This window comes from Passer montanus, unplaced genomic scaffold (genome assembly GCF_014805655.1).
Source record: "Passer montanus isolate IOZ18808 unplaced genomic scaffold, ASM1480565v1 scaffold25, whole genome shotgun sequence".
Classification (NCBI taxonomy): domain Eukaryota; kingdom Metazoa; phylum Chordata; class Aves; order Passeriformes; family Passeridae; genus Passer; species Passer montanus.
This window is the reverse complement of record NW_024367149.1, coordinates 10,523,158-10,548,962: the sequence shown is the minus strand read 5'-3', so window position 1 is coordinate 10,548,962 and position 25,805 is coordinate 10,523,158. Positions and strand designations below refer to the sequence as shown.

The window sequence follows — 25,805 nt, the reverse complement described above, 5'->3', positions numbered from 1 at the left end:
ATCACTGGACCAGCTGACCTGCTCTCAGGCTGGTTCAAACACCAGGCTCAGCTTGGGATGAGAAATGCTGCTAGGCTCTGAGAAGCTCCACCATTTACCCTGTAGCAGGTGGATGAACAGCACATTTAGGATTTCCCCTGGTCCTGCTGCAGTCTAAACCAAACTCGTCCCTTTTTGCTTTCAGTGAACCTGGGCCAAGCATCTTTTGAGGCGATGGCATCGATCATAAACAGACTTCACAAGAACCTGGATGGCAACCAGGACCAGCATGGCAGGAACAGCCTGCTTGCTTCCTATATTTATTATGTTTTTCGCCTGCCCAACACCTACCCCAACTCACCATCACCAGGTAGCTCTTCTGTTTTTCATTTTATTTCAAGTTGGGTAAATGAAAGCAGAACCACTTGCTGGCAGGTGCTTCTGAGTACCAACTGTGTGGCTGCTTCCCTGCAGGGCTGTTATTAATTTGCCAGTGTAACCACTTAAAAGATGAGTTTAATTACTGTTAGTTGTGTCAGATTCAATTATTTGATTATTTTAAATAAGTGTCACTGCTGAAGGATCGTGAATTATGGGGAAAAAATGGATTTTAGGGTTTTTTCTATGAGACAGCTGTGATGCACTCCTGGACTGTCATGTTTCCCAGTCTCCTTCACAAGAACTTTTATACTTTAATCCATTTCCAGCAGAAAGTTTAAACACTGGCTGGATAGAATAGATATCCAAAGGGTATTATCCATCAATTAAACAAAGACTTGCAGTTGATGACAGAAGTTAGGCTGATTCCAGAAACAGAGCCTAAATTCATTGAATATATTATTTATATAATATTTTTACATATTTTAATGCATGTGTATATATATACACATATGTACATACATACATATATATATATACATATGTATATATAACATGTTTTTATTTTTATGTATACATATAAAATATAGACATATTTAAAGCCGGAGTGCAAAATACTAGAAACCACATGTCTGGGTGCAGGAGAGAAATAAATTAGTGCCAGCTGAGAGTGAGGGATGGGAAAGAGATGGTGTGAGTGACAGCCATGGAAAACCAGCTTTTGGAAGGAACATCCATGCACAGAGTGGGGAAGCTCTGAGAGCTGTTGGGAAGGTTTTGTACCTAAAACTGTGCCCACCTTGAGTGTGAGATCTGGAAAACATCCTGTTAGCTAAAGACAAGCCCGCAGGGAGCCTTGTGCTTCCCTGTGGATAACACAGCTTTTTGTTCCCGTGCTGGAGTGACTGGGCAGGCCTGGGTGTCCTGAGGGGCTCTGGGTGATGGAGGATGGCCAGAGTGACCAGGCAGGTGAAGCCTGGGTGTCCTGAGGGGCTCTCGGTGATGGATGGCCAGGCAGGGCTGGTTGTCCTGAGGGTGGGGAATGGCCAGACTGACCGGGCAGGGCTGGCTGTCCTGAGGGGCTCTGGGTGATAAAGGATGGCCAGAGTGACTGGGCAGGGCTGGCTGTCCTGAGGGTGAGGGGTGGCTGGACTGACCGGGCAGGAGAGGCCTGGGTGTCCTGAAGGGCTCTGGGTGATGGAGGATGGCCAGAGTGACCAGGACCAGGTTGTCCTGAGGGGATGGCTGGACTGACTGGGCAGGGCTGGCTCGCCTGGGGGGGTCTGACTGAGGGGTGACCACACTGACCGGGCAGGACTGGGTGTCCTGAGGGTGAGGGATGGCCACACTGACCCACAGCAATGGCCAGGTCGGCCGTGCGCCCCGCCAGCCTCAACCTGAACCGCTCGCGCAGCCTCAGCAACAGCAACCCCGACATCTCCGGCACCCCCACCTCGCCCGACGACGAGGTGCGCTCCATCATCGGCACCAAGGTACGTCTGTCCTGCCCTTCCTGCCCTGCCAGGGACCCCTCAGAGCCCCAGCACCTCCCGGTCCTTGCTGAGTACCAGGGAAGGGCTTGGGGGTTGTCCCAGCCCCTCCTCAGCCCTTTCCTGGCTGTTGCTGGTGGCACCACAGGAGCACCACTCCTTGGAAATGTCTCTGACTTTTGGAGCCATCCTGGAGTGCTGCTTCCACAAGTGTGGGGGCTGAGGGCAGGAGTTCTTCTGGATTTGTCTCCTCCTCACTTTTTGCACGGCCAGCAGCCAAATCCTGAACCTAGCTCTATTGTGTCTCCCCAAACCTTGCACCCTCTTACCCCACTCTTCCCTCCCAACCCCAAACTCCCTCCTTTCCTCTGCATTCAGCTGCTCAGGTTTCTCTACTCCTCGTGTCCAGAGCGGGTGTCTTGCACACAGCAGGAACATTCCTGCTCCCTGCGTGGCCCAGAGAGGATTTGGGATGCCTGGTGAGAGGCAGAGTCTGGCCAGCTGAGCACAGGGGCACTGACTCCCACATGACTGCCCAGCCCAGAAAGTGACATTCCAGTGTAGGTGCAGAGCATCCAGCATGGTTGTGCTCTGGCTCTTGAGGAAAGAGTAAATTCAGTAAATTTCAGTAAATCCATCTCCTCTGCTGACTTCTAACTGCACAGAACCACCACAGTCCCAATCTGAGCCCTTCATTTTATGCCTAAAATAGGTGGGATGAGCCAGGACAAAGCAGTGTTGGTAATTCCCTCCCTTGAGAGGGGTGCCCGAGCTGCTTTGGGGTTTCCTCTTTTCTTTATTTAAAATATTCTTCAAACTGTGATAACTTCATCGGGTTGAGACTCTTTCCCACCATGACCTTTCACTCTTCCAGCACAGGTGAATTCCTGAGCCCTTTCAGGGAGGCTGATTCATTTCCTTTTGAAGTTTAGGGAGCAAGGTTGTTACCACAGCCACCACCCTGACCAGATAGGCTTGATATGGCTGATGCTGGGTTTTATAAGAGCAAGAAAAACACAATTTGAGGAAGAGGTTCCAATTTTAAATGAATAGCAACATCATTTGCTGACCAAATAAGAGGCTGAAGAATTGTGGGTAGGCAAATAATTATTTCTTACATCAAAGTCTGGACTTAGAAGTCTTGAAATATTTTAAAGACCACTTCAGTATCTTGCTAATTAAACAAGCCTGACCTTTTGTGAAATGCCACAGGCACTGATGTGCATATGGAATTTACCCAGGCTATCAGAAGTTTAACGTGTGCTGGCTTGGTGAATAATGTCACAGTACAAAATGAAGAGAGATTTTCTTCCAGAGGTGTACTCCAGGCGTTAAAGGAAAACCTGTTCCGTGGATAATTGTTGAGGGAAAAGTTTCCTTTAGGGAAGTCTGAGCATCAGGAATTAACCTCAACCTGGCTATATACAGACTTTTGGTTGAGTATAATTATTTCTGTTTCTTAATATCAGTAGACAAAAATAATACACTTCTTGAGATGCTGACACGAGTAAAAGGCTGCAAAAATCCCTGTTGTTTCTCCAAGTAATGGCTTAAGGAATATTCCCAGATAGATTCTAATTTGAGGTTCCCAATCACAGGACGTTTTCTGCCTTAAAACAACTCAGATTTTGTTGTTTGAGGGAGGTCTTCAAAGTCCAGTCTTGTGTTATTTTTTTATTCTAATGTAAGGTATTTGGAGGTGTGGTATAAATGCTTTAAGTCTCCCTTGTCACCTTCTTACTTCATTTTGAAAACTCTTTACAGGATATGGAAGATTTCTGTTTATTGTCACAGTAGAGGAGGTCTTAGGTCTGTCACTTGTTTTGCCATCATTTGTGAATTGAAGCCATGTAAATTTTATTCCCTACTAGAGAAAATTTATTAAATGTCTAAAAAGACATATTTAAAGTGATCCTGCAATGCTGGAGATGTGTTGGGAAAAACCCAGAAAACATTGTGGGGTTTCATTGCTCTGCCAGTGGATTTTCACAGATGGGGGTTATGTTCCTGCACAGATCCAGCTGCAGGTTAAACCCCAGGGGCAGCACAGAATTTAACAACAGCTTTGTGAACTTTGGAGTGACTCTGCCAAGCAATAAGAAGCTCTCGTACTCTTTTGTTTTCTGAAGAGGAAAGAACCCTTCCCTTTCCAGATTGTTACAAAATGATTTTTGCTTTTGCAAACACAGTGTGTGTTTAATTGTTATCCTCAGAACCAGAATGACAAGATTAGGAAACCCTGAGAGAGAAATGTGAGGGGGATAAAGGCATTTTCAAAATTAGTCCTGATTTTACAAAACAAGAGCTTAGTTCAGCATTCTGCAAAGCCCTTTCGACTTTAAATCACTGTGAGCAAAATAAAGCATGTTTATGGGGCTGAGCAGGGCACAGGGCTTTGATTTATTCCTGCCAAAAAGTAATTGAGATTAAAACACTCTCCTTATGTGTTCAGTATTTTTTTTATTGGACATCTTAAGCAAAATTACAGCACTGCTGAGCTCTGCCTGGAGGAGCTCAGTGGATTAATGGTTTGAATCCCAGGTTACAGCTCTCACGCCAGGTTCAACCTTGAGGTGGATTTTAGTTTGCTGGGAGAAATAGATGGTTTGGCTTGGTGGACTTTGCAGCTGATGCTGATCATGGGGATGAAATGGGCTGCACCTTTGCTTTGTGTATTGGGAAAAAGCCCTAAGTTGGCACAGAAATGGGGATGGAAGGTCTCATTCAGGTGAGAGTTGTCAAAATCTATGTGTGGTATTTATAAGGACTTGTGTCTGTCAGAGCTCCTTCCTGGGACCCAGGGAAATCCACTCCATCCCCTGAATGTTCCTGATTTGGGAGCAGCCTGGGTGACAGCACAAGTTTGAATTTTTCCTTCTTGAGTGTCTCAAGGAGAAGAGAGCAGACAGAGGAAGGATCCACAGTGATTTTGCCAGAGTGATCCATTGCAGTAGGATTTGGAGTACAGGCTAGACTGAGCTTTTGAAAAGCAGGATGGTTTTTCAGATGTTTTGCTTGGAAAACAGGTTGGTTCCAGAAAAGGTATGTGCTCTTTCCTCCCTTTGCCACAGTGCCCAGGGGAAATGCCCGAGTGTCCATGTGAAATCCTGTCCACAGGTTATTCTGCCAGCAGTGCTGGACTTTTTTTCCATAGGCAGGGAACCCTGTGAGGATTGACAGTCAGCCTCTTCAGTTTCTCAGCATTTCTGTAAGAATTGTAGAGCTTATGAACTCCGGGCTACCCTGAAGTGCTGGAAGCCTCAGAGAGCATCCTCACATCTCACCACCAGTTTTCCTCTGTCACAGTGTAAATCTCACCTGGCTCCACGGGAATGGGTTTAAACTAAGCAAAGGACAAGTAGGATTTTTCAGGAGGAGGAGAGTTTTTGAGTGTCAAGCATTCCAGACAGGACACACCAGACCAGAGCTGTTGACAGGATTAATGTTCTGTATGTATGTGAGATATAAAATTATCCTCTGGACTCGGTGTCTCGACAGGCACCTGAGAACTCAGGTTCTAAGTGCTGATGTGTTTGCAGTGTACCCACTTTGATTGCTTGTAAGGACTGAACTTTGGCTACTGTATGGCATGCAACATGTAATATTTCTTTCCTTTCCCAACTGCTTTCTGTCACATGCCCAGGGCTTGGACCGCTCCAATTCCTGGGTAAACACTGGTGGTCCAAAAGCAGCCCCATGGGGATCCAACCCCAGCCCAAGTGCAGAGTCAACACAGGTGGTGTCTTCGGTTGAGGTTTTTCTGCCTTTGTTTTCCCTGATGTTTTCCTGTAGAATATCTTCCTTTCAGTGCATTTTCCAGTTTTGGTGGTTTCTTTTTTTTTCTGTAATTGTTTATTTGAAAACTTTTCAGTTTGATTTTATGAATTCTCATCCCTCCCCCACCCACCACACTGCATGAAAAACCTCCGATCGCGTGAACGTGTCCCCTCCTTTCATTTCAGTGGTTGCTGGTCTGTGAAATGTAAATGCTGTGACTGCTTTTGTTTTCTTTTTTTTCTCTTTCTCTCACACTAGTTTCAGCTTCAGGTGGAGCACATTTCTAAGTGGGAACATTAATCACAGCTTCATAGTTTTGTCCATGTTTGCCATTCCTTTCGATGTCGTGAACCATTTTCCATTCTCATCAAGCATTTAGTACTCATCGTCCAGTAATCCTTCATGACTTGTTTGAGTGGAGTATTGTGAACCCAAATTGATTGCCACATATGAAATTCTCTCTTAAAACATGTCAATTTGAATGCTGGAGGCAGTGATTTGCCAGGGCCAATTGTCTTGTTCTGTGTTGCAAAGTATGAAAACTTTACAGCAGCTTCAGTCAGGAAGAGTTTATTTAGCCCCCGTTGCCTGCTGCTCTCCACTGCATGGATGCCTTGAACGTACCTCTCAACTGCTCCTCCTTCCCAGTTTATCAGCCTTCCCAAAATATTTAGTCCAAGTTCACTTGATCTTATGGCAAATCATTTCCATCAGAAGCAGAACTTGAGTGATTTTCCCCCTGCCCTTGGCAGCAGCAGCGTGGCCGTGGGTACATCCCCCCACGCTTGGCCTCTGGTAGATTGAGAGGTATGGGCTGAAATTCCAAATATGACCTGTGCATGTTGATAAAATGCAACGATGGAAAAGTTTCATGCTTTGCAGCATTGTCTGTGCATCAGAACATGCAGTTCTTTGAATAACCTGTATGTCTTAAAACCAATCAGAATTGCTGTCATTTAGACCCAATCTGTAAATGCCTAAGAGATTGAGAATGCTTAAAAAGCTGTAAAAACCCTACAGTTGGAAGAGTATTTTTGTAAACGTTCATTGTCCTTGAGCTGCAAAACCCATCCACGGCAAACTTTAATGTCCTGTCATCATTCATTCATCTCCACTCCGTAGGCTACGGATCGAAGTTGTAATCGTATGTCTTCGCACACTGAGACGTCAAGTTTCTTACAAACATTAACAGGACGATTACCAACCAAAAAGGTAGATTTCAGTGGAGACAATTGATATTGTGGGGCAGGGAGGTCAAGTCATTCTGAAAACGTGATGCAATTTATTCTTTTATTTATAGCCTGATTATTTTTTTTCCTCCCCGAGGTCATTATGAACTGCTGGTGCTTAACACCTCTGAATATCCAGGCTGTAGGGAATGTGAAGTATTTGGAGTTGAATTGGGAAGAATTAAATGATCAGGAGTTGCTTGTCTGATTTAATGGCCATAGTGTTTGGGGCCAGTTTATTACTGGCTTTCAAAAAATATGAATAGCACTGTCTAGACACGTAAATGATGCATTTTGTGTGCAAAATGAAAATGTGTTGGATGGCTCGGTGTGCTGAGCTCACTTATCCAGGTGTTAATCCAGAGAGACTCCAGAAAGGGAATGGGAATCACTTTGAAAGTGAACTCCCTTACAGGAAATGAGAACCTTGTAAACAATGTCAGAAAGGCAAAATGCCAGAGCTTTTGTGTAAAGAAAATGTGGCCACTGGCACTGTCAGTCTGTGGGTTGGTCTTTTCTGAGAAAAGAAATCCAAGAGCTGTTTGAGCCCCATGTTTCTTTCTTACTGCTTTAAGTCCTTTCTCACAGTAAATATACATCTTTGTACAAATCATTTTATATGTCCACTTTTTACTCCTTTTTCCTGCGAAAATCAGACCAGGCAGAAAGGTAGACTTTTTAAACTAAACTAATTTGAGCACCAACCTTTTTTTAAATTATTATTTCTTGGGGGTGGGCGGAAAATTCTTTTGACACTTGAGATTCAATCCTGGAGCGAGATGCTGTTGAACGTTTCTCACATCACATGTCATAACCTCATCCCTCATTGTTAGCTGGGGATTTCTTTATGGGATGCCACCACTGCTGTCATGTCCTCAGTTATTTAGTTTGCTTAACTCATTGTTTGCCATACTTGCCACGGACCGTGCTGCCATTTCTCATGGGGGCTGTGTTGGGAGCTGCTCTGGAGGCCTGGGCTGACTCTGGCTTTGACTCTGTAGCTTTTCCACGAGGAGCTGGCCCTGCAGTGGGTTGTGTGCAGCGGGAGCGTGCGCGAGGCGGCCCTGCAGCAGGCCTGGTTCTTCTTCGAGCTGATGGTGAGCAAACACCTCCCTGATGTCTCCCAGCCCCTGCTCTCAAGCAGAACCAGCGACAGCTGCAAGTGGCTCTGCTGTAATTTATATCCCCATAGGTGAAGAGCATGGTGCATCATCTGTATTTTGCTGACAAACTGGATGCGCCGAGGAAGAATCGTTTCCCGGAGCGCTTCATGGATGACGTGTCTGCACTGGTCAGCACAATCGCTGGTGATATAGTCTCCCGCTTCCAGAAGGTGATGGCAAACAATTACACTGAGCCCAGCTCAGCCACCAGCCCTCCTGCCTCTTGTTTGCTTGAAAACACACAGGGTTCTTCATCTGCTTTCTGGTTTTCTCTTCCTTCTCTCCAGGACACGGAGATGGTGGAGCGGCTCAACACCAGTCTCGCATTTTTCCTCAATGATTTGTTGTCCATCATGGACAGAGGATTTGTTTTTGCTCTTATTAAGACCTGCTACAAACAGGTGAATGCAGATAAACATTGTGGCTTAACTGAGCCGTGGCAGAGCCTGTTAGATTTCTCTGGACAGACAGCAAAACACGGACACAGAATTCCGCTGTTCAGGTCTTCTTAGAGCAGGGCCTTCTCAGAGGTGATTTAGGGTTTACGCCTCTCTAATTACACTCTTAACTGTTAATTAGGAGGCACTCCCTGGAGTGAATGGACAGGCAGCAGAGAGGGAGAATTATTCCCTCTGCTCACCATATTCAGAGTAATTGAATCAAAAATTAGTGGGAGGTTCTGTGAGGGAGCTCAGACTGTCGTGGTCTCTTAAGGACACGGTGACCCTGGATGATCATATTGATCACTGAGCTCCTCTTCCATCCTTTGGGGCATGCAGGGTGTCCTTCCCCACAAGGAGGGCAGCTCTTTTGCAGTGTGACAGGGAAATCACCCTGAACCACAAAGTTTTGTTTGACTACAAACATCCATTCTGACACTGTGTACAGAGGAGATAACAAGGGATCAGTGAGAAGTGGGACTAAGCTTAGACTCATTTTCCCTGTAGAGTCTAAAACATTCTCTGTAAGGGGCAGAAGAACAGCAAGAGCATTTAAGATTTTAAGCTGCCTGCTGTATATTACATCTATTATGTGTAATTGATTATATTTTTATATATAAAAGATATATGTATAAAAACCAACCTGCATCTTGGAGCTGTTAGTGCGTCACACAGTGGTTCTCATAACTCCCTGCTGAAATCAATGGGATGTGGGAATTACAGAAACAAAGAATGGTTTGGGTTGGAAAGGACCTTAAAGATCATCTTGTTCCAATCCCCCATTGGGTGAAGCCCACAGTTCTTCATTTGGTTATTTAAATAGTACTGGTGTATAGATCTTGTATTGAGAGACATGTCTGGGATGTGTGTGGCTCCTGCACATTCACAGAACTGAATTTCTGGCACAAAAAAAAGTGCTGTGGACGTGGGTGTGACCATTTAATGGCACCAAGCTCTCCAGTTCTTGCTTTGGGAGTGATTTTGGGGAGCAGAGATGGGCAGGGGGGCTCACCTTGCAGTTACACTCTCTTTTGGTGCTGACTGCAGTGCTGTGGGCTGGATTTTCCAGGTGTCTGCAAAGGTGTATTCCTTAACAAATCCAAGCAACCTGGCCTCTCTGAAGCTGGACTTCCTGCGCATCATTTGCAGCCACGAGCACTATGTCACCTTGAATTTACCCTGCAGCTTGCTCACACCACCTGCATCTCCATCACCATCCGTGTCTTCAGCCACTTCCCAGGTACTGAGAAATTTGGGAAATACAAGTTGAGCTCGGAGCTGAAAATTAAATCCTCTGAGGGCAGTTGTATCACTGTACCTTCAGTCCCTCTCGCTAGTATTTTTTGAAGTGTTTAGTTAGAAATCAGTTTTTCCTGCCACAGAGGTTCTGATTTCTTTTGAGCTTTTATTATTGAGGAAAGAGTGCCCGTATCCCTCTCCTGGTAGTGACCACACACTGTCCTTAGGGACCTGGTCCCCTCTTGTATTGGACAGACACAAATAAGCTGTAAAGGAAAATACTTTGTCCAGTGTTACCCTATTCTGGCAACACAAGTGACTTCTGAGTTCCTGCAGCTTAGTCCTGGCCTGCTCAGAAAAGTAATTTGAACTAGTGTGTCATTCAAGTGGATTAATTAGTTCCAAAATCACATAAACTAAATCAAATTAAAGCTTTCTTCAGCTTGGATAAGAGCATCCTTGAGTTAAAAGTTTAACCAATCCACTTTTAAAGGTTATTTGGTTTAACTTTCCTAACAGGGGAAGACAGTAACAACAAACAGAATTAATGGAAGTGTTATTGAGCTGGGATGGAATTTAAGTGTAGATGTGCCTTGATCCAAACGAAAAAGGCATGAGGTTGTCTTTAATTCTGAAAACTGCTTTTTATGTATTTCCTAAGCTTTGACTCTGTTCATGATGCAGCTTCTGAAACTTGATTTTTTTCAGAGTTCTGGGTTCTCCACAAATGTCCAAGACCAGAAGATTGCAAATATGTTTGAGTTGTCTGTGCCTTTCCGCCAGCAGCATTACCTGGCCGGGCTGGTGCTCACAGAACTGGCTGTCATTCTAGATCCTGATGCAGAAGGGTAAATCTTCACAAAGTTTTGTTTTTCAAAGAGCCTTTTGTAATTCCAGGCAAATGGTGGATGCAAAGAAAGTCCTGGCATGGCCAGAATTTACATGAATTAGTAAGCTATGATAAGGAAACAGTGATTTAAGAATCTTCTTTCTTCTTGCCCCTTCTGTTTCTTCCTTATCCCAGACTCTGTAAACCTGATTTCAGTCTCATTTTTCCAGCTGAGAAGAGGTTCCTGCTGGAGCCCCCAGATGCCACAGGGGCACTGCTGGAGCTCTGAAAGGAAAATAGCTTTTCTCAAATGTAACAGGAAAATAATTTCCAACATTTAGGAAGCCTCTCTTGCTGGTGGTTTTAAATGTTACAATATATTTTGCCTGTGGGTCTCCCAGCTCTTTTTAACTGTAAATTATGCATTGATGAGGCCTCTGTGGGTTACACAAATAGACAAATAGAGTCAAGCATGCAGAGTTTGTCAGTGACTCGCCTGGCTTGTGCAGCAAATAATTTTCTGCTCTGGTCCTGACATCCAGTCTGTTCCTTGTGTTATTTAGGGCTGTTTTCTGCCTTGCCTCTTTAAAATGGGTTGCAATGGAAATTATTGATTGCTTCCACAGTCCTGAGTTCCCTCACAGACATTTTTCTCAAGGTGGACTCAGAAATATCAGTCGAGTCGACAAATGCTGATGATTCATGGTTAATTCTACCCCTTTGCCAAGAGGTCTCTGGAGTTAAACATTCATTCTGTTTCCTCTTGGAGAAGAAAGTGATGCCATAAATGGAATATTTTCCTGTATATATACATAATACACTGCAGTCCCATTTGTTTGGCCTGAAATGGAAAAAGCAGCAAATCTTTACCAATATGTGCTGTCTGCAGAAATTCTTTTTGTGCCAGAGGAGCATCCTGCTCACTGGTTAGAAATCAGGCCCTGTCTCTGAGTGTGTCTGTCCTTGTTCTTCACAAACTTTCTGTTCTCTACCTGCATACCAAGCCCTTAAGCCTGGCCCAGGATGGTAATCTCTGCACAGAGGAGCTTGCTGGTGTCCCCTGGGGAGACAACTCCTCTCTCAAACCTTGTCAAGCCAGAATAAGGCCCCTGGTACCAGTTCTGGAGATGCATTTTGATCCAAGCTCCTGAATTTGGGGCAGATGTATACCTGTAAAACATTTACTTTTTACTGTTTTTCAGAAAAAAAAAGGAGTTTCAGTTTTGTTGACTTCTCAGGTTCAAACCCTCCGCATTTCTCCTTGTAGATCTATCAGATAAAGTATACCAAGTGTGTTCAGATCTGCTCTTCCCTTGCTGTGAAGACTTTTAACAGTCATACATGATCACCAGAAGAGAGTTCACACTTGTCTTCCATAAAATATTGTGGCCACCACTGGGGAGAAAGCTGAGAATTGTTCCCAGTTCATTATCCTGCAGCAGGAGTGGAAAGGGCTGTTCATCTAGTTGCTTATTGTGTCAGAGACCTGCTTTAGGCCTTGATAGGTGATCCAGAGCCTTAAATGTGTTCTGTCCTCGCTCTTTTGCTCCATTAGCAGGATATGTTTAGTTTTAGGTCATTTTATAGGAACTCTTTGGATTGAGTTGGACAGAAAAGGAGTCAGCTCCCTGGTGCCTGGAGGTGTGTGTTGGATGCATCCCTCAGTGTGACAGGGTACAGAGTGACAGAGTACAGAGCAGCCCTGCAGAGCACCTGCAGCCTGAAAAACGGGACAAACAAAGTGTACAGGGGAAGGGATCCAGCTGAACGTGACAGTCCCAGCAGCTGGGCCCTGCACAGTTGTCTCTGCAAACACTGCAGGGGTGCTTTGGCCATCACACACAATGCCCACGCTGCCCATCTTGGCTGAGGGTGCAGGCCAGAAGTGAGAAAATCAGAACTGAGCCCTCAGAGTTCAGTGCCAGAGTCGGTTTTGCAAAAGTGTGGGTGTGTGTTGACAGAAATCCAGGCCAGGGCTGAGATAAGGGAGGGGAGGGAGGCGAGATCGATTCGCTGCCTTATCAGGCAGGAAGAGCAGGGGGCTGCATTTCTTCCTCTCCTTCAGGGATTGATCCACCACAGCGCCCACCCAGCTCTGGGAAAGTGACAAAGAAATCTGAGGATCCCTTGGTTAGAATTACACAGCCTTGCTTGGATGTTTTCCCCATCTGCAGTTTTATGGCCTGTGGAATAGTTTCCCTTGAATTTTTAAAAACACGATTTAGGTGCCACTCCTTCAAAATAATACAAAGACTTTTCTTTATCCTTAATCTGAAGGAACCAGTCACTTAAATAAGCATTTCCTTCCTAGTTGTTAAGGCTCTGACTAATTACACAAGAAAGCAATTGTAGGATCTCATTATGGCTTGATTAAAAGCCACAGGGAGGACCTGCAGCTCCAGTAGCTGATGTCCTCCCAAGCTGTACTGCTGCCTTATAGTCAACTTCAAACCCCCAAAAATCCAGTCAAAGCCTCTTTTTTTAACCAGAACTCACCTCTACTTTTCAGGTAAAATGGATACTGCCTGAAATTCAGCACTTGTTTTAATACCTCAGGTCTGAACATTGCAGCTTATGTTTTGCTACTGCCTAATGTCTGAGCTTCCTTGGCTGCTTCATGCATGGGGTAAAGTGTCTTCTTGGCTGGTTTGCCTACAGAAGCAAATAGCTGCAGAGAGAACCTGCTATTTGCTCTGGGAGAGTTTTGCCTCTGCGTGGTGGCTGAGGGGATTGGAAGGAGCAGAGTCCTTTAGAGATTCAGGGGAGATTTTGTGTTTTCAAGGAGGGTCACATGTGGTGCTGTACAGAAGGGCTCTGCCAGTGTTTGCATCTGAATAATGACAGAAGCCATTTTGGCTATTTTTCCTTCTATCCCTTCATGTCTTTGCCACTTTTTATTCTGAATTTTGGATCTGCAGTCTCCTGTTTTGGTTCAGTAATTGCATGGGGCAGGGTGGGAGGCTGAAGCAGAAACTTCCTGATCATTTGATTAAAGCAATGTTCTGGTTTAGGAGGGTTTATCTCTCTGTAAATGGTGTTAAAAAGAAACAAAAAAAGAACACAATGAATAGTTTTACTGAACCCACTGTCCTCTCAAGTTTCTCTCCCTGTTTTCCATATTCTCTAAGTTTTTCTAAGAGATTTTATTAGATTCAATGCTTCAGCATAGCAGTGGCTGGGACTTCAGGGGTTTTTAATGGAATATATGAGAGTGTTCACATTATACTGGGTGTGCATTCCATGAGATATTTTTGCCCATTTTACAAGGCACAGTGAAAAATCAGCCAACCATCTGTAAAATCCATGGGACATCAAAAAACCCATGCAGCAGCAGTTCGCGTGAAGTTAAAAATAAAAAACGGGATTTTTTTTTTTCCTTTTTGAAGCCCCTTAGTTACAAAAGAGAGTTTGCTTTGAAGATATTAACTAATGTGCATGACCCAACTGTCTTTTAACAGATTATTTGGATTGCATAAGAAGGTCATCAACATGGTACACAACCTGCTGTCCAGCCACGACTCGGACCCGCGGTACGCTGACCCCCAGGTAAAGGCCCGGGTGGCAATGCTGTATCTACCTCTGATTGGCGTGATCATGGAAACTGTGCCTCAGCTCTATGACTTCACAGGTATTTGATATTCTCTGCCTTGGCTGTCTGCTCGCCACACTTGGGTGTTTGGGTTCTGAAATTGAGTTATGAATGCCTTTGCTGTCGGATGAAGTTGTTTCTGAATTGTGATTTGATATTTTTTCGTGTTTGTTTTCACTTGTAAAATGTGCCTTCAGTTCCTGTTAGCACTCAAAAGTTGCATTTGCCCACTTATTGGCATGAAATTAAAAAAAAAAAGCAGTGCATTTTAGTTTACATCCCACTGGCTGATGTAAATGCAGAGCCAGCTTCCGTCTGTCTCTGACCTGCTTAAAAAGTCACCCCTCACACTGTACCAGAGCTCCTAAATCCAAAGGATAAGCAGAGTTCCTAAATCCAAAGGATAAGCAGAGTTCCTAAATCCAAAGGATAAGCAGAGTTCCTAAATCCAAAGGATAAGCAGAGTTCCTAATTCCAAAGGATCAGCAGAGTTCCTCTTCCTGCTATCATGTGCTCCATCAGGAGTTCATTTTCAGGGTGCTTTGCAAAGTGTCCCAAAGAGCAGCAGAAGTTATTTCCAATCAGGGCAGGGAGTCCAGTCAGGAATAGTTTGGAATTTAGAGTTCTCGTCTACATCCTCTGAGTTTCATGACACAATAAAGCTGCAAGAAGGGATTTGGAGTATTCAAAGGGAAAAAGGTCTGTTGTTAGGAGGGTTTCAGGTACTGAGGTTGTGTAGGTTGAATTTGGGAATTGCTTTCTTCGCTTTCATGCCCTCAAATCATTGTCCTGTTCTTTGCAGGACCCCTGGAGTGGGATGATTTTCAGTTTTCATTCCCAGTTCAGTGGGACTAGCACTGTGGTTGGAGTCTGGGGGGTGAAGCCTTGATTTGGGGCTTGACTAAAGTCCTGTATTTCTCTGCAGAGAGCCACAACCAGCGGGGGAGGCCGAGCTGTGTTGCCGTGGACGATTACGAGAGTGAGGGTGGCAGCATGATCAGCCAGACAGTGGCCATGGCCATTGCAGGGACTTCTGTCCCCCAGCTCACCAGGCCCAGCAGTTTCCTACTCCCTTCTTCGGTACAAGTCTATCTCTCCTCATTTCCTGACCCTCAGTCTGTGTCAACCAGCAAATATTCAGCAGGTTCTGTGGGGACCCGCATCAGTTTGTAGCTGGGTGTGCAGAGGGGCAACAAGGGGGACAAAGCACGTTTGCATGTTGCTGTGTGTGTTTCAGAGGGGCGTAAGAAAATGCCAGGGAGGGATAGGAATCAACAAACCTCAGAAAGCAGAAGAGTTCTCTTTCCTGAAAAAGAAACAATCTTATAAAAGCTCTGTGAAGTGCAGTAGTTACTATGAGCTTTAAGCTGTAAGACCAGATTCTACCCCAGGTAAATCCCACCTAGCTGAAGACAAGGGGGGCCATTTTCCCTGTTCTCTGCACAGAGAAGGAATCCTGATTCTGGCAGCAGGCAGACCCTCCCTCTTCTGACTTGCCATTACTCCAGGACCACAACCCCACCCCATTTTGCTGGTGGGATTTAGGTGCACTCTCAGTGAGACATTGATAGATGCATGAGATAACATGCAGCCCCTCTGCCTAACCCCTGAGCTGCTGAGGTTATTACAGTTATCTCAATGGCAAAACCTCATTCTGTGGTGATTGGGTTGTGAAGCCCTGTCCTGACCTGTGTTTCAGAGTGGCAGGCAGCACTCCACCTTCTCCACAGAGTCCAGCCGCAGCCTCCTCATCTGCCTGCTGTGGGTGCTGAAGAACGCGGACGAGAGCGTCCTGCAGAAGTGGTTCACTGACCTGTCAGTGCTGCAGCTCAACCGCCTGCTGGACCTGCTCTACCTCTGTGTCTCCTGCTTTGAGTACAAGGTACTGCCAAGCTGGAACCCCCTGGAGTCCCTCCTGGGCCCTGCCGAGGACCTTTACGCTCCCACCCTTTACACGACTGCAGAAAGGCATTTCCTGCTCTCTCCAAAGTATTTCCTGTATTCACAATCCCAAGGCCAGGCTTTTCCCATGTTTACTTCCCAGCCATGTGAGTGTCTGTGCCTTGTTCCACCTCTCAAGCAGTTTGTGCTGCTTGCCCCTCATCTGGGAACTGCTGCAGTGCCACTTTGAAAAGAGAGTTTTCTGTAGCAATGCTGGAACTTGAGTGTTTTATCTACCTACCAACTTAATCTGTATTCCTTTCTTTCTGCATGTCTTTAGATATTTTCAGTTAACTCTTAGCAAATATCCCAAATTGAAACAATCTTCCCTCATGGTTTTGTTTGGAACTTGCAGGGCAAGAAAGTGTTTGAAAGAATGAACAGTCTGACATTTAAGAAGTCAAAAGACATGAGAGCCAAACTTGAAGAAGCAATTTTGGGCAGCATAGGGGCAAGGCAGGAAATGGTCCGAAGAAGCAGAGGACAGCTGGGTAAGTAAAGGAGTCCTCTGTGCCACCCGTTTTTTCCAAAAGCTGCTCCTCCCATCCCCAACAATTATTTGCACCCATCTGTGGTGTGGGATATAAGAGGCCCCTAGGAAAACTTTGCAGCATCCTTGCCTGGGTCTGCAAAATCTCTACACCTTTCCTAAATTGCAGGCACTTCATTTGCTACTTGATTGCCTTTTTTAGTGAGATCACATCTCATTTATGGGGTGTTCTTGCCTTAGTTTTTTCCAGTGTAGCATCTTCTAGAGTGTCCTGGGAAACAAACTGCCTGATCTTGCTCTGACAGCTCTGAAAATGCCTGGGCATTTCTGCTGACTTAAGGAGACTTAAAATAGCTGTAGTTGGGCTAACAGGCACCTTCTGATGATTCCTACTTTTTGTAAAACCCAGTAATTTTTATGAACACCCAAAATTCAAAGGGTGACCCAGGGGACAAGAATCAGAGCTGTGTTTTTGTCTCCTGCTCTGCCACATGAGCCTGTCCTTGTGGGCTGAGGTGGATGAGTAGTTTAGAGCCATAATTAAGGAATCACTTCAGAGCTGGGAACCTTTATTTTTTTCCTAATGTGGTCAGATTACTTTCATTACTTGAAATTCCCCTGCCCTCCCAGCAATGAGAATAAAAGATTGTGAGCTGGGAAAGGGGGGTCTTGGCACCACCTTGAGAACATTCCTGGGTGCCAGTCGAGGACAGCAGTGTTGGAATGCTGAGGGCTGGCACACTCATGCTCCATGTGCAGTCCAAGGAAAGGACTCCTCTCAGCAGTGAGTGTCTCAGCTGCCTCTCTGTGTCTCGTGCCACTCAGCAGTGACAGAATTAGGCTGTGTAAACATCCTGGGTGAGTGCCACAGAGCCTCCAGCTCTAGAAAATCATCTTTGTTGCCACCTGCCACTTGTGAGCAGATCTGGAGCTGCTGCTGGTGCAGCTGAAGTGAGCATCAGCTGAGTGCTGTTGTTTTGTGTTTCCCTGCAGAGAGGAGCCCTTCTGGGAGTGCCTTTGGAAGTCAAGAGAATCTGAGGTGGAGAAAGGATATGACTCACTGGCGGCAGAACACCGAGAAGCTTGACAAGTAACTCTGCCTTATCCTTCTGCTCTACCCCTGTGCCAGGCCTGTGAGAGCAGGGTCCCCCTCCCCACAGAAGGTCACTGCCAGCAGCCACTCAGCCCTTGTGCCAGCAGGTTTGAGCCCTCAGATGCATTGGCATATGGCTGGCATTGCAAAAAAAAAGCAAATAGCTTTTACTCCAACACTGCCCTCCCAACTCTTTGCCTTTCCGCTGTCCCTTGCTTCCTTAGACTTCCAAATCAGATTTAAAGAGATTTATATAATCCATTACTGTCTTAAAACCCTGCCCTAAGCTGTAATTTAGAGGGAAGATCCATTAAGAGTTTCCACAGATAGCATTTATATCTCATGTCATATTTCCTTTATTCCATAAAAGCATTCTGGAGTTCTCAAAGCTCGCTTTCCTTTCCTGTCCTAATCCATCACTTTGATTGTTTTTCCACATGTGCTGTGCTTTTAGAAGCCACAAACCAGCCAGGTACTGTAGCATTGGTGTGCAGTTCTTACAAATTGCTATTTTGTACATCTGCAGACTCAATCATCACAGCCTTGTTTGTGATGCTTGGCAGAACTTCTCAGTGTGTGTGTGCAACTGACTGGAATGAGCTCTTTTGGCTTATTACACCCATTTCCTTGAAAATTCCCTCTCTTGGTGTGGTCTAATCCAGAGGGCTCAGGAGTTGTGTTTGAGCTTTGCTGTGCACGTTTTCTGTCTCCTCAAATTGCAACCTGCAGTCTCCATCCTCCCAGCAAAAGAATTGTTCCTTATCCTAGGGAAGCAACCTCAGCCCAAGTGAAGCTCTGAAGAAACTGAGGAATGGGATCCTCAGAGCCCACATGGAGATCAGGCCAAATTTTATCCTTGCAGACATTGACTCTTCCTGGAGTAGAAAGCAATTTTTCACAGCCTTTACTTGCTTTGTCCCACACAGAAATGTAACTTCTCTTTATGACAAGTAGTGGCTTTTTGTCCGAGGCTCCAGTCCTGTTGTGTCATTGGGAAAGCCAAGTGACCAGGGTATTTCACCCTGCTGGTGAAGTGATGTAGATATAAATTCCAGAGTCACACCAGCTCAGAATTTGGCCTGAAAGACTCAGCAGTTCACTGCCAAACTGGGTCTGAGTCCTGTCCTTCCCAGAGGGACCTCAAGTACACATTTAACATCTGTGATGGTCAAAGGATGGTGTCTCGCCTCACAAATTGAGCTGCTTAGATAAAACTCTCTAGAGCTGCTTTCTAACCCCTGCTTGCTGTGACTGGCTCTGCTGTGTCGTGTGTGTGTAGGTAGAGCCTGGCCCTTTGAAACCCCTTAAACAAGACTTTTCACTCCAAGAGCTCTGCACCGCTGTCTTTTTATGCAGATGGTATTATTTTAATATGGGATCAGGTCCCAAAACTTCCTGTCCTGGAGACGTTGGGGGTGTGAGCCAGCTCCCAGAGGATGTGGAACGTGGCAGGGAAGGGCTGCTGCAGTACAGCTCCAGGAGCCAAAGCGTTTCTCCCTCTTTCTGTCTGTTTTTCTGGGATTTTGGTCACCCTCCTGCTGGGGTTTGGCCTGGCAGGAGTCTGTCAGAGATGGCACCTGTGGCAGGGCAGGCCGGGGTTGAGCTCTGAGTACAGCCCTGGATCTGTGCCCAGTGCAGCTGGTGCCACTGGAAGGGGCTGGTTGTGCTGAATTCCTGGAGCCACAGGTGTGAGTGGGTGTCTGGACTCTGCAAGGCTTTCCAGGAAAGCGAGTGCCTGGCATGGAACAGCAAAACCTTGTCCTTCAGCTGAGAGAGGAAGTTGTGCTTCAAGGATTAAACACAGTGTAGCTTGGAGAGATAAGATTGCAGCCTGGCAGGCTGCGGTGTGCTGCTCCCAGTGGGAGTGCAGGTTCCCAGCTCGTGTAGCACCACCGTGTGTCCACAGCATAAAGCCACATGTCCTGTTCCTGGTTGTGCTGTCGCATGCCTCACGATGCTGCTGAGCCAGTTTGGAATTGGACTGGGCTTCTAAACTGTTGTTGTGTTCCTGGGAGAGTAGTGAAGTGTCAGAGAGCAGTGTGAGCTCTCCCAGCATGATGAACGTGAAGCCTCTGTAAGTCTGTACTTGTAAAAAACTGAGTTTTCCTTCCTGTCCTCTCAGGGGGTGCATTGAAATATCTTTGTGGTGTTGTCCAGTGATAAATATACAAACTGTAACTGGGAGTTTCCTGCTAGTGAGAGAACATTTTTGACTGGAAAATATGTGGGTCTGTTCCTTAATCAGGAAGTAATTTTGCTTCTCTGTTTTCTCTGATCAGGTCAAGGGCAGAGATAGAACACGAAGCACTCATCGATGGGAATCTTGCAACAGAAGCCAACCTGATAATTTTGGATACTCTAGAGATAGTTGTACAGGTGAGGCTGATAAGAAAATGGAGATGCAATGGCTTTGCAGTCACCTGGCCAGGCAGCACTTTGTTAAACAAAACTGCCTCAGTGCTGGGAGAACTGTTCAGCTGCAGCAGGAAGGGGGTGACGCCTCTCCCAGATCCCAGCCTGGAACCATCTGGTTTTACATTGCAATACCTTCCTTCAGTCTCGAAATTGAGAATTTGAAGATTCTCCTTTCCTTGTAGTATAAGAAATAGTTATTCAGGAATGAACTGTAAAAATCCCCAAATCCTGCCCTATCCCAAATACTTCCTCCAGTTCTTCCCAAGCCTGCCACAAATCACTGGGTTCCAGGTCAGTCTCCTGGACCTGTACTCACTTTGTCCCCTCATTTCTGGACAGATGAACCTGGGCACAGACTGGGAGCAGGCAGCACCATGCTTCCCAAATCCACCTCTGATCTGCAGAGAGACCCAGGAATCCCAAGGATTGTACTTGTGCCTGAATAACCCAGCTAGAGCCCAGCTATGGGATTTTCTTCTAGCAGAACAATGTCCCTAAAAGTCAGAGCCTCACTGGGGACAAAGAATCCCCAATTCCACCTGCTTTATCCATGGTTCAGGTGTTCCTTACCTGGGGGTCGCCTCAGAACGGGGCTGTTTGGCAGGCCCAGCTAAGTGAGTAATTTCCCCATGCAAAGGGCTTTTGGTCAGAGCTATTTGCTCTCTTTCACATGGACAGGCACACAGGAGGTTCATTTTTCTCATGGAATCTTGGTTTCCCATTTTCTCGTGGAATCTTGGTTTCCATTTTTCTCATGGAATCTTGGTGTCCCATTTTTCTCATGGAGTCTTGGTTTCCTTTTTCCTCATGGAGTCTTGTTTTCCCTTTTCCTCATGGAGTCTTGGTTTCCCTTTTCCTCATGGAGTCTTGGTTTCCCTTTGCAGACCGTGTCCGTGACGGAGTCCAAGGAGAGCATCCTCGGCGGGGTGCTCAAGGTGCTGCTGCACAGCATGGCCTGCAACCAAAGTGCCCTTTACCTCCAGCACTGCTTTGCCACACAGAGAGCTTTGGTCTCAAAGGTGAATCCCCTGTGGGGACAGAAATCCACCCTGAGCAGCACTGAGGGAGGAAGGCACTGTTTCTTCCTTTGTATGGGGTCACTTCCCCAAGCAATTATTATTTTGGGCAGTATGAATTTTCAGGCAGCGTAGCCTGGCCTGGTTTTCATGGGCAGTACCTGCATTTCTGCATTTTGGGCTTGGCTGCACCAGAAAGTGCAGCTCACACCGTTTCTTCCTTTGTATGGGGTCACTTCCCCAAGCAATTATTATTTTGGGCAGTATGAATTTTCAGGCAGCATAGCCTGGCCTTGTTTTCATGGGCATTTCATTTCACTTGCATTTCTGCATTTTGGGATTGGCTGCCCCAAAAGGTGCAGCTCACACACCATGGATGGGATGTGAGTTCCTGCTGGCTGCCACTGAGTAGGAAGAGGCAGTGGGGAGCTCAAGGCACAGGTGGGGTTTAAGCTGGACAAATCTCACTTTAATTTGTTTCCCAGTTTCTGTAGGTGTGCGGGGAGAAGCTCAAAGTTTTAAGCCTGAGATTTTGGGAGTGATGTAAATCAGTGTGAGGGTGTAGATGTAGGAGCAAGCTGGAGGGGAAGGTAAAATGGGTTCCCTTCCAGTGCTGCCAGTTTTGCCTTACTGTAAAGTGATTGAAGGGAACATCATTCCCCTCAAAAGAGAGGGGTTGGGCTCCCTCTCATTGCAGTGCACCCTCACTGCTGCCTCTTTGTCTGGGTGCTCATTCCTGCCTGTCCAAGCACCGATTCCTCCCCTGCTGTTTTCCAGTTCCCTGAGCTGCTGTTTGAGGAGGAGACAGAGCAGTGTGCAGACTTGTGCCTGAGGCTCCTGAGGCACTGCAGCAGCAGCATTGGCCCCATCAGGTCCCACGCCAGTGCCTCCCTGTACCTCCTGATGAGGCAGAACTTCGAGATTGGCAACGTGAGTCCTGCTGCTCTCACTGGGTTATTGCAGATAACAGGGCTGGGGCTGCTGGCTGGGGTGCAGTCCCCCACAGAACTGGGGACACCCTGGTTCTGGGCCAGGGGCTGTGATTGACAGCAGAGATAATGGGGTTCCAGTTTTTAGGCTTGGCCAAACCAAAGCCAGCCGGGATCAAGGATGTTTCATGAGAGCATCATCCTGTTCAGGGTGTGTGAGGGGAGACCATGTGCAAACAGACAACATGAATATTTTTGCAGGAGAACCTTTATCTGGAGCTAAATAATCATCAGATGATGAAGTTTGGCAGCACCAGGTTTATTCTAATCACTGCTCTGAGACAGCCTTTCTTGCAAAACTTCAGTTTTATTTTCTCTGTCGGGTCAGGGGGAGGGTGCCATGACCAAAGCACTGTCTCCACGCTGCTGAAATACCATAACAACATCTCTGTTGCAGAACTTTGCCAGAGTGAAGATGCAGGTGACCATGTCCCTCTCATCCCTGGTGGGAACATCCCAGAATTTCAATGAAGAATTTCTGCGGCGATCCCTTAAGACTATTCTGACATATGCTGAAGAAGATCTGGAACTTAGGGAGACAACATTTCCTGACCAGGTAAAAGACATAAACCACAATATGTAATCCATTAACAGGCTGTGCCTAAACCTCCATCTAGAACTGGAATTTGCAGGCACTCCCTGGAAAGGGTTTGGGGTTTGGTTTTTTTAATCATCTAATCACATAAAACTCAGGTCTTTGATTAGTTCTGACAAGATGCAAACACACAAAGATTGAGAGTGACTGTGTTCCTCACATAACAATGTGTAGCTCAATTCCCGTTGCCAGTTCTTTACAACAGCTTATTTTTCACAGGTCCAGGATTTAGTGTTCAACCTCCATATGATCCTGTCAGACACAGTTAAAATGAAGGAGCACCAGGAAGATCCAGAGATGCTGATTGACCTGATGTACAGGTAGAGTTGGCACTGTAGGGACAGGAGATGCCAGTGCTCCATGTGGGTTAGGGCACAGATGCTGCACATTTGGGCACTTACAGGACTTGATTGTGGAGCAGTTTTGGGTCTCACTGCTCACAGACCAATCTATGCCTGTCTGCTGTGTTTGAATGTGGTGCTGAGAGGTTTTGTTTGGCATTTAGGCAGCTTATCTTGGATAAAAGTAGTTTTCATTCCCCAGCCATCCCTGGAAATCTCATCTTCCACCTGAGAAGGGAACTCTCCCTGCTTGCTTCAGGGAAAGCTTGGGGGTCTTCCAGCACCTGCTTGCCCAAAAGGCTTTTTGGTGGTACATGCAATGGTGTCCATATGCAAAAGATATTCCAGAGCCAAGTTAAGCTCCCAAGTGCCAAATTTTATGGTGCTGTCTGCACAAATAGCCCTGAGGGCTTTTAGTGGTCAGCAGAGGTTTGGTTGTAGGGAGCCAGGCAGGTGTGCTCTGACTGTGCCACACCTTTGGATTGCCACCAGTCTCAGGTGAAACATGGGCTTTGGTCAGGAGCTTCAGCATCACCCACTGCTCACCCACCACTAAATGGCTCAAAAATCTGTAGTTCAGGGTGATTTCCCATCTCTACAGCTTCTTGTCTCAGGGATTTCCAGACAGCACCAAGGGGGTTTGGTGTTTAAGCAGAAGTGACTAAATACAGTGTGGAAAAGCCATGCTGAAGGGCTGTGCTGGTTCAGAAGGAAAGGGCGTGGAAGCACAGAGGTTTTCTCTCCCTTTAGGATTGCCAAGGGCTACCAGAATTCCCCTGACCTGCGGCTGACGTGGCTGCAGAACATGGCAGGGAAGCATTCCGAGAGGAGCAACCACGCCGAGTCTGCCCAGTGCCTGGTGCACTCTGCAGCCCTGGTGGCCGAGTACCTGAGCATGCTGGAGGACAGGAAATACCTCCCTGTGGGCTGTGTGACATTCCAGGTGGGCATCATCCTCCCTAAGGGGTTTCTGGGCTTTGCTGCTGAGCTGTAAAACGTTTCCATGTGCTGGGAGTTCTGTGCCTTCGTCCTCAAGCTGTGCTCGCTGTTTGTTGCATGAATGAGATGCTGCTCTGTGAGAAGAGAAATGTGTATTTTATACAGATGCTCTACAAAAATAGAAGCATTTTATATATACACTACAAATATGGCAATATTTTACATATATACTCTACAAAAATAGATATATTTTTGTATGCACTACAAAAATGGCAATATTTTACATATATACTCTATAAAAATAGAAAGCCATATTTTACGTATATAGTCCACAAAAATAGAAAGCTATATTTTATATATATATACTTAACAAAAATAGAATGCCACCTCTACAGAAATTCCAGGATTTGACTGCAAATCAGCTGCCTTTCAATGTACTGAAAGTGTTGAGTGTTGTTTGAATTGAGTAAATGTATTTTTATCTCTTGTATCTCCCCAGAACATATCTTCCAATGTTTTGGAAGAGTCAGCAGTTTCTGATGATGTTGTGTCCCCAGATGAAGAAGGAATCTGTTCTGGGAAGTATTTTACAGAAGCTGGTCTGGTGGGATTGCTGGAACAGGCTGCAGCATCTTTCTCTATGGTAGAAGACTTTCATTTCTTTACCTCTCTTCTCCAGCAACCTCACACTGCTGGGCAGTAGGAAGGAAAATGTTTTCTCTCTGAGTGTATAATTCTATTGTAAATGCTTAATTTGCACAGAACAATTGGAGTTTTAATTAAGACAGCCTGGTTTGCCCTCTGCAGTAAACCGAGGAAAAGGAATGAATTAATTCCCAAGACACAACATGAAGTGTCATTCATTGGGCTTATAAGCACAAGTAGCAATAAATCCTGAGCAAAAACCTGGAATTCCTGCTCAGCCCCTCTGTGCAGTGGCTGCCCACGATGGGCTGGACCCACTCCATGAGAGAGATCCTGGGGATCTTCCCAAGTCCATCTCTCCTGGGGTGCCAGAAGTGGATGCAGAAGTCACCCAGGCTGAAGATGTACTGAACAGAAAAAGCTGAAATGTGCATTTGAGCTTTTCCATATTTAGGATCCTGTTTAGACTGTTTTGCTCTTGTGCCTGTGTCCATCCAAAATATCCCAGGATTGGTTATGTTAATGATCCTAATTACTGGCAGCATGATGTAATGTACCAGGCTCTTGATTTCAGGGGTAACTGAGGATTTTACTCCATTTATCTCTGGGTACATTTCAAGAAATGATGTGATTATCCCACAGCCACCTTTTCATTTTGCAGTTTTATCATTTAAATGCTGTGTGTGTAATTCTGGCTGTTGAATTGATGGAGCAATCTGATGGGCCTTATTTTTGTAGGCTGGCATGTATGAAGCAGTTAATGAGGTTTACAAAGTCCTTATTCCTATTCATGAAGCCAACAGAGATGCCAAGAAGTTGTCTACTATTCATGGTAAACTGCAGGAAGCATTCAGCAAGATTGTTCACCAGGTAATGGTTTGAATTTTCAGCTGCAGGGTGAATTGTGAAGAAACTTCAAATGCTCAGTGCAAGGAAAATGAAAAACCATTATTCTCAGATTCCAGGAGAATTGTTAAATGATGATCCACAGTAAATACAAGGATCATTAACAGGTTTTTTTCTGGAGTTTAATATGAGAGAGCATCACAAACCAAGATTTGTTGTAACTTCAAAACTATCCAAGACTTAAAAATCCCAGGTTACCCTTTGAGATGTTCTTTTAAACTGTGTTTTGCATGCTGGGAAAATCACTGTACCTTGCCTTTAGCCTGGTAGGTAACATCCAGAAGTGCTGGGGGGTTTATTTGTTTGTTCATGTGGTGGTTAA

The 25,805-nt window shown here is 45.7% G+C and overlaps 1 protein-coding gene across 1 annotated transcript in view; it reads left to right on the top strand.

The window, feature by feature from the left end:
- Positions 1-25,805, top strand: part of DOCK7 (dedicator of cytokinesis 7) — a 91,783-nt gene that overhangs the window by 50,592 nt on the left and 15,386 nt on the right. The window contains exons 21-43 of the mRNA XM_039711825.1: positions 185-349; positions 1,708-1,850; positions 5,491-5,583; positions 6,747-6,836; positions 7,855-7,950; positions 8,046-8,186; positions 8,304-8,417; positions 9,526-9,696; positions 10,404-10,543; positions 13,983-14,152; positions 15,039-15,193; positions 15,813-15,995; positions 16,410-16,545; positions 17,538-17,634; positions 18,092-18,109; positions 19,917-20,013; positions 20,937-21,071; positions 21,846-21,998; positions 22,455-22,613; positions 22,872-22,972; positions 23,744-23,936; positions 24,432-24,575; positions 25,316-25,447. Coding sequence (XP_039567759.1) covers positions 185-349; positions 1,708-1,850; positions 5,491-5,583; positions 6,747-6,836; positions 7,855-7,950; positions 8,046-8,186; positions 8,304-8,417; positions 9,526-9,696; positions 10,404-10,543; positions 13,983-14,152; positions 15,039-15,193; positions 15,813-15,995; positions 16,410-16,545; positions 17,538-17,634; positions 18,092-18,109; positions 19,917-20,013; positions 20,937-21,071; positions 21,846-21,998; positions 22,455-22,613; positions 22,872-22,972; positions 23,744-23,936; positions 24,432-24,575; positions 25,316-25,447 — 3,026 coding nt within the window. The remainder of the gene's footprint in view (positions 1-184; positions 350-1,707; positions 1,851-5,490; positions 5,584-6,746; positions 6,837-7,854; positions 7,951-8,045; positions 8,187-8,303; positions 8,418-9,525; positions 9,697-10,403; positions 10,544-13,982; positions 14,153-15,038; positions 15,194-15,812; positions 15,996-16,409; positions 16,546-17,537; positions 17,635-18,091; positions 18,110-19,916; positions 20,014-20,936; positions 21,072-21,845; positions 21,999-22,454; positions 22,614-22,871; positions 22,973-23,743; positions 23,937-24,431; positions 24,576-25,315; positions 25,448-25,805) is intronic.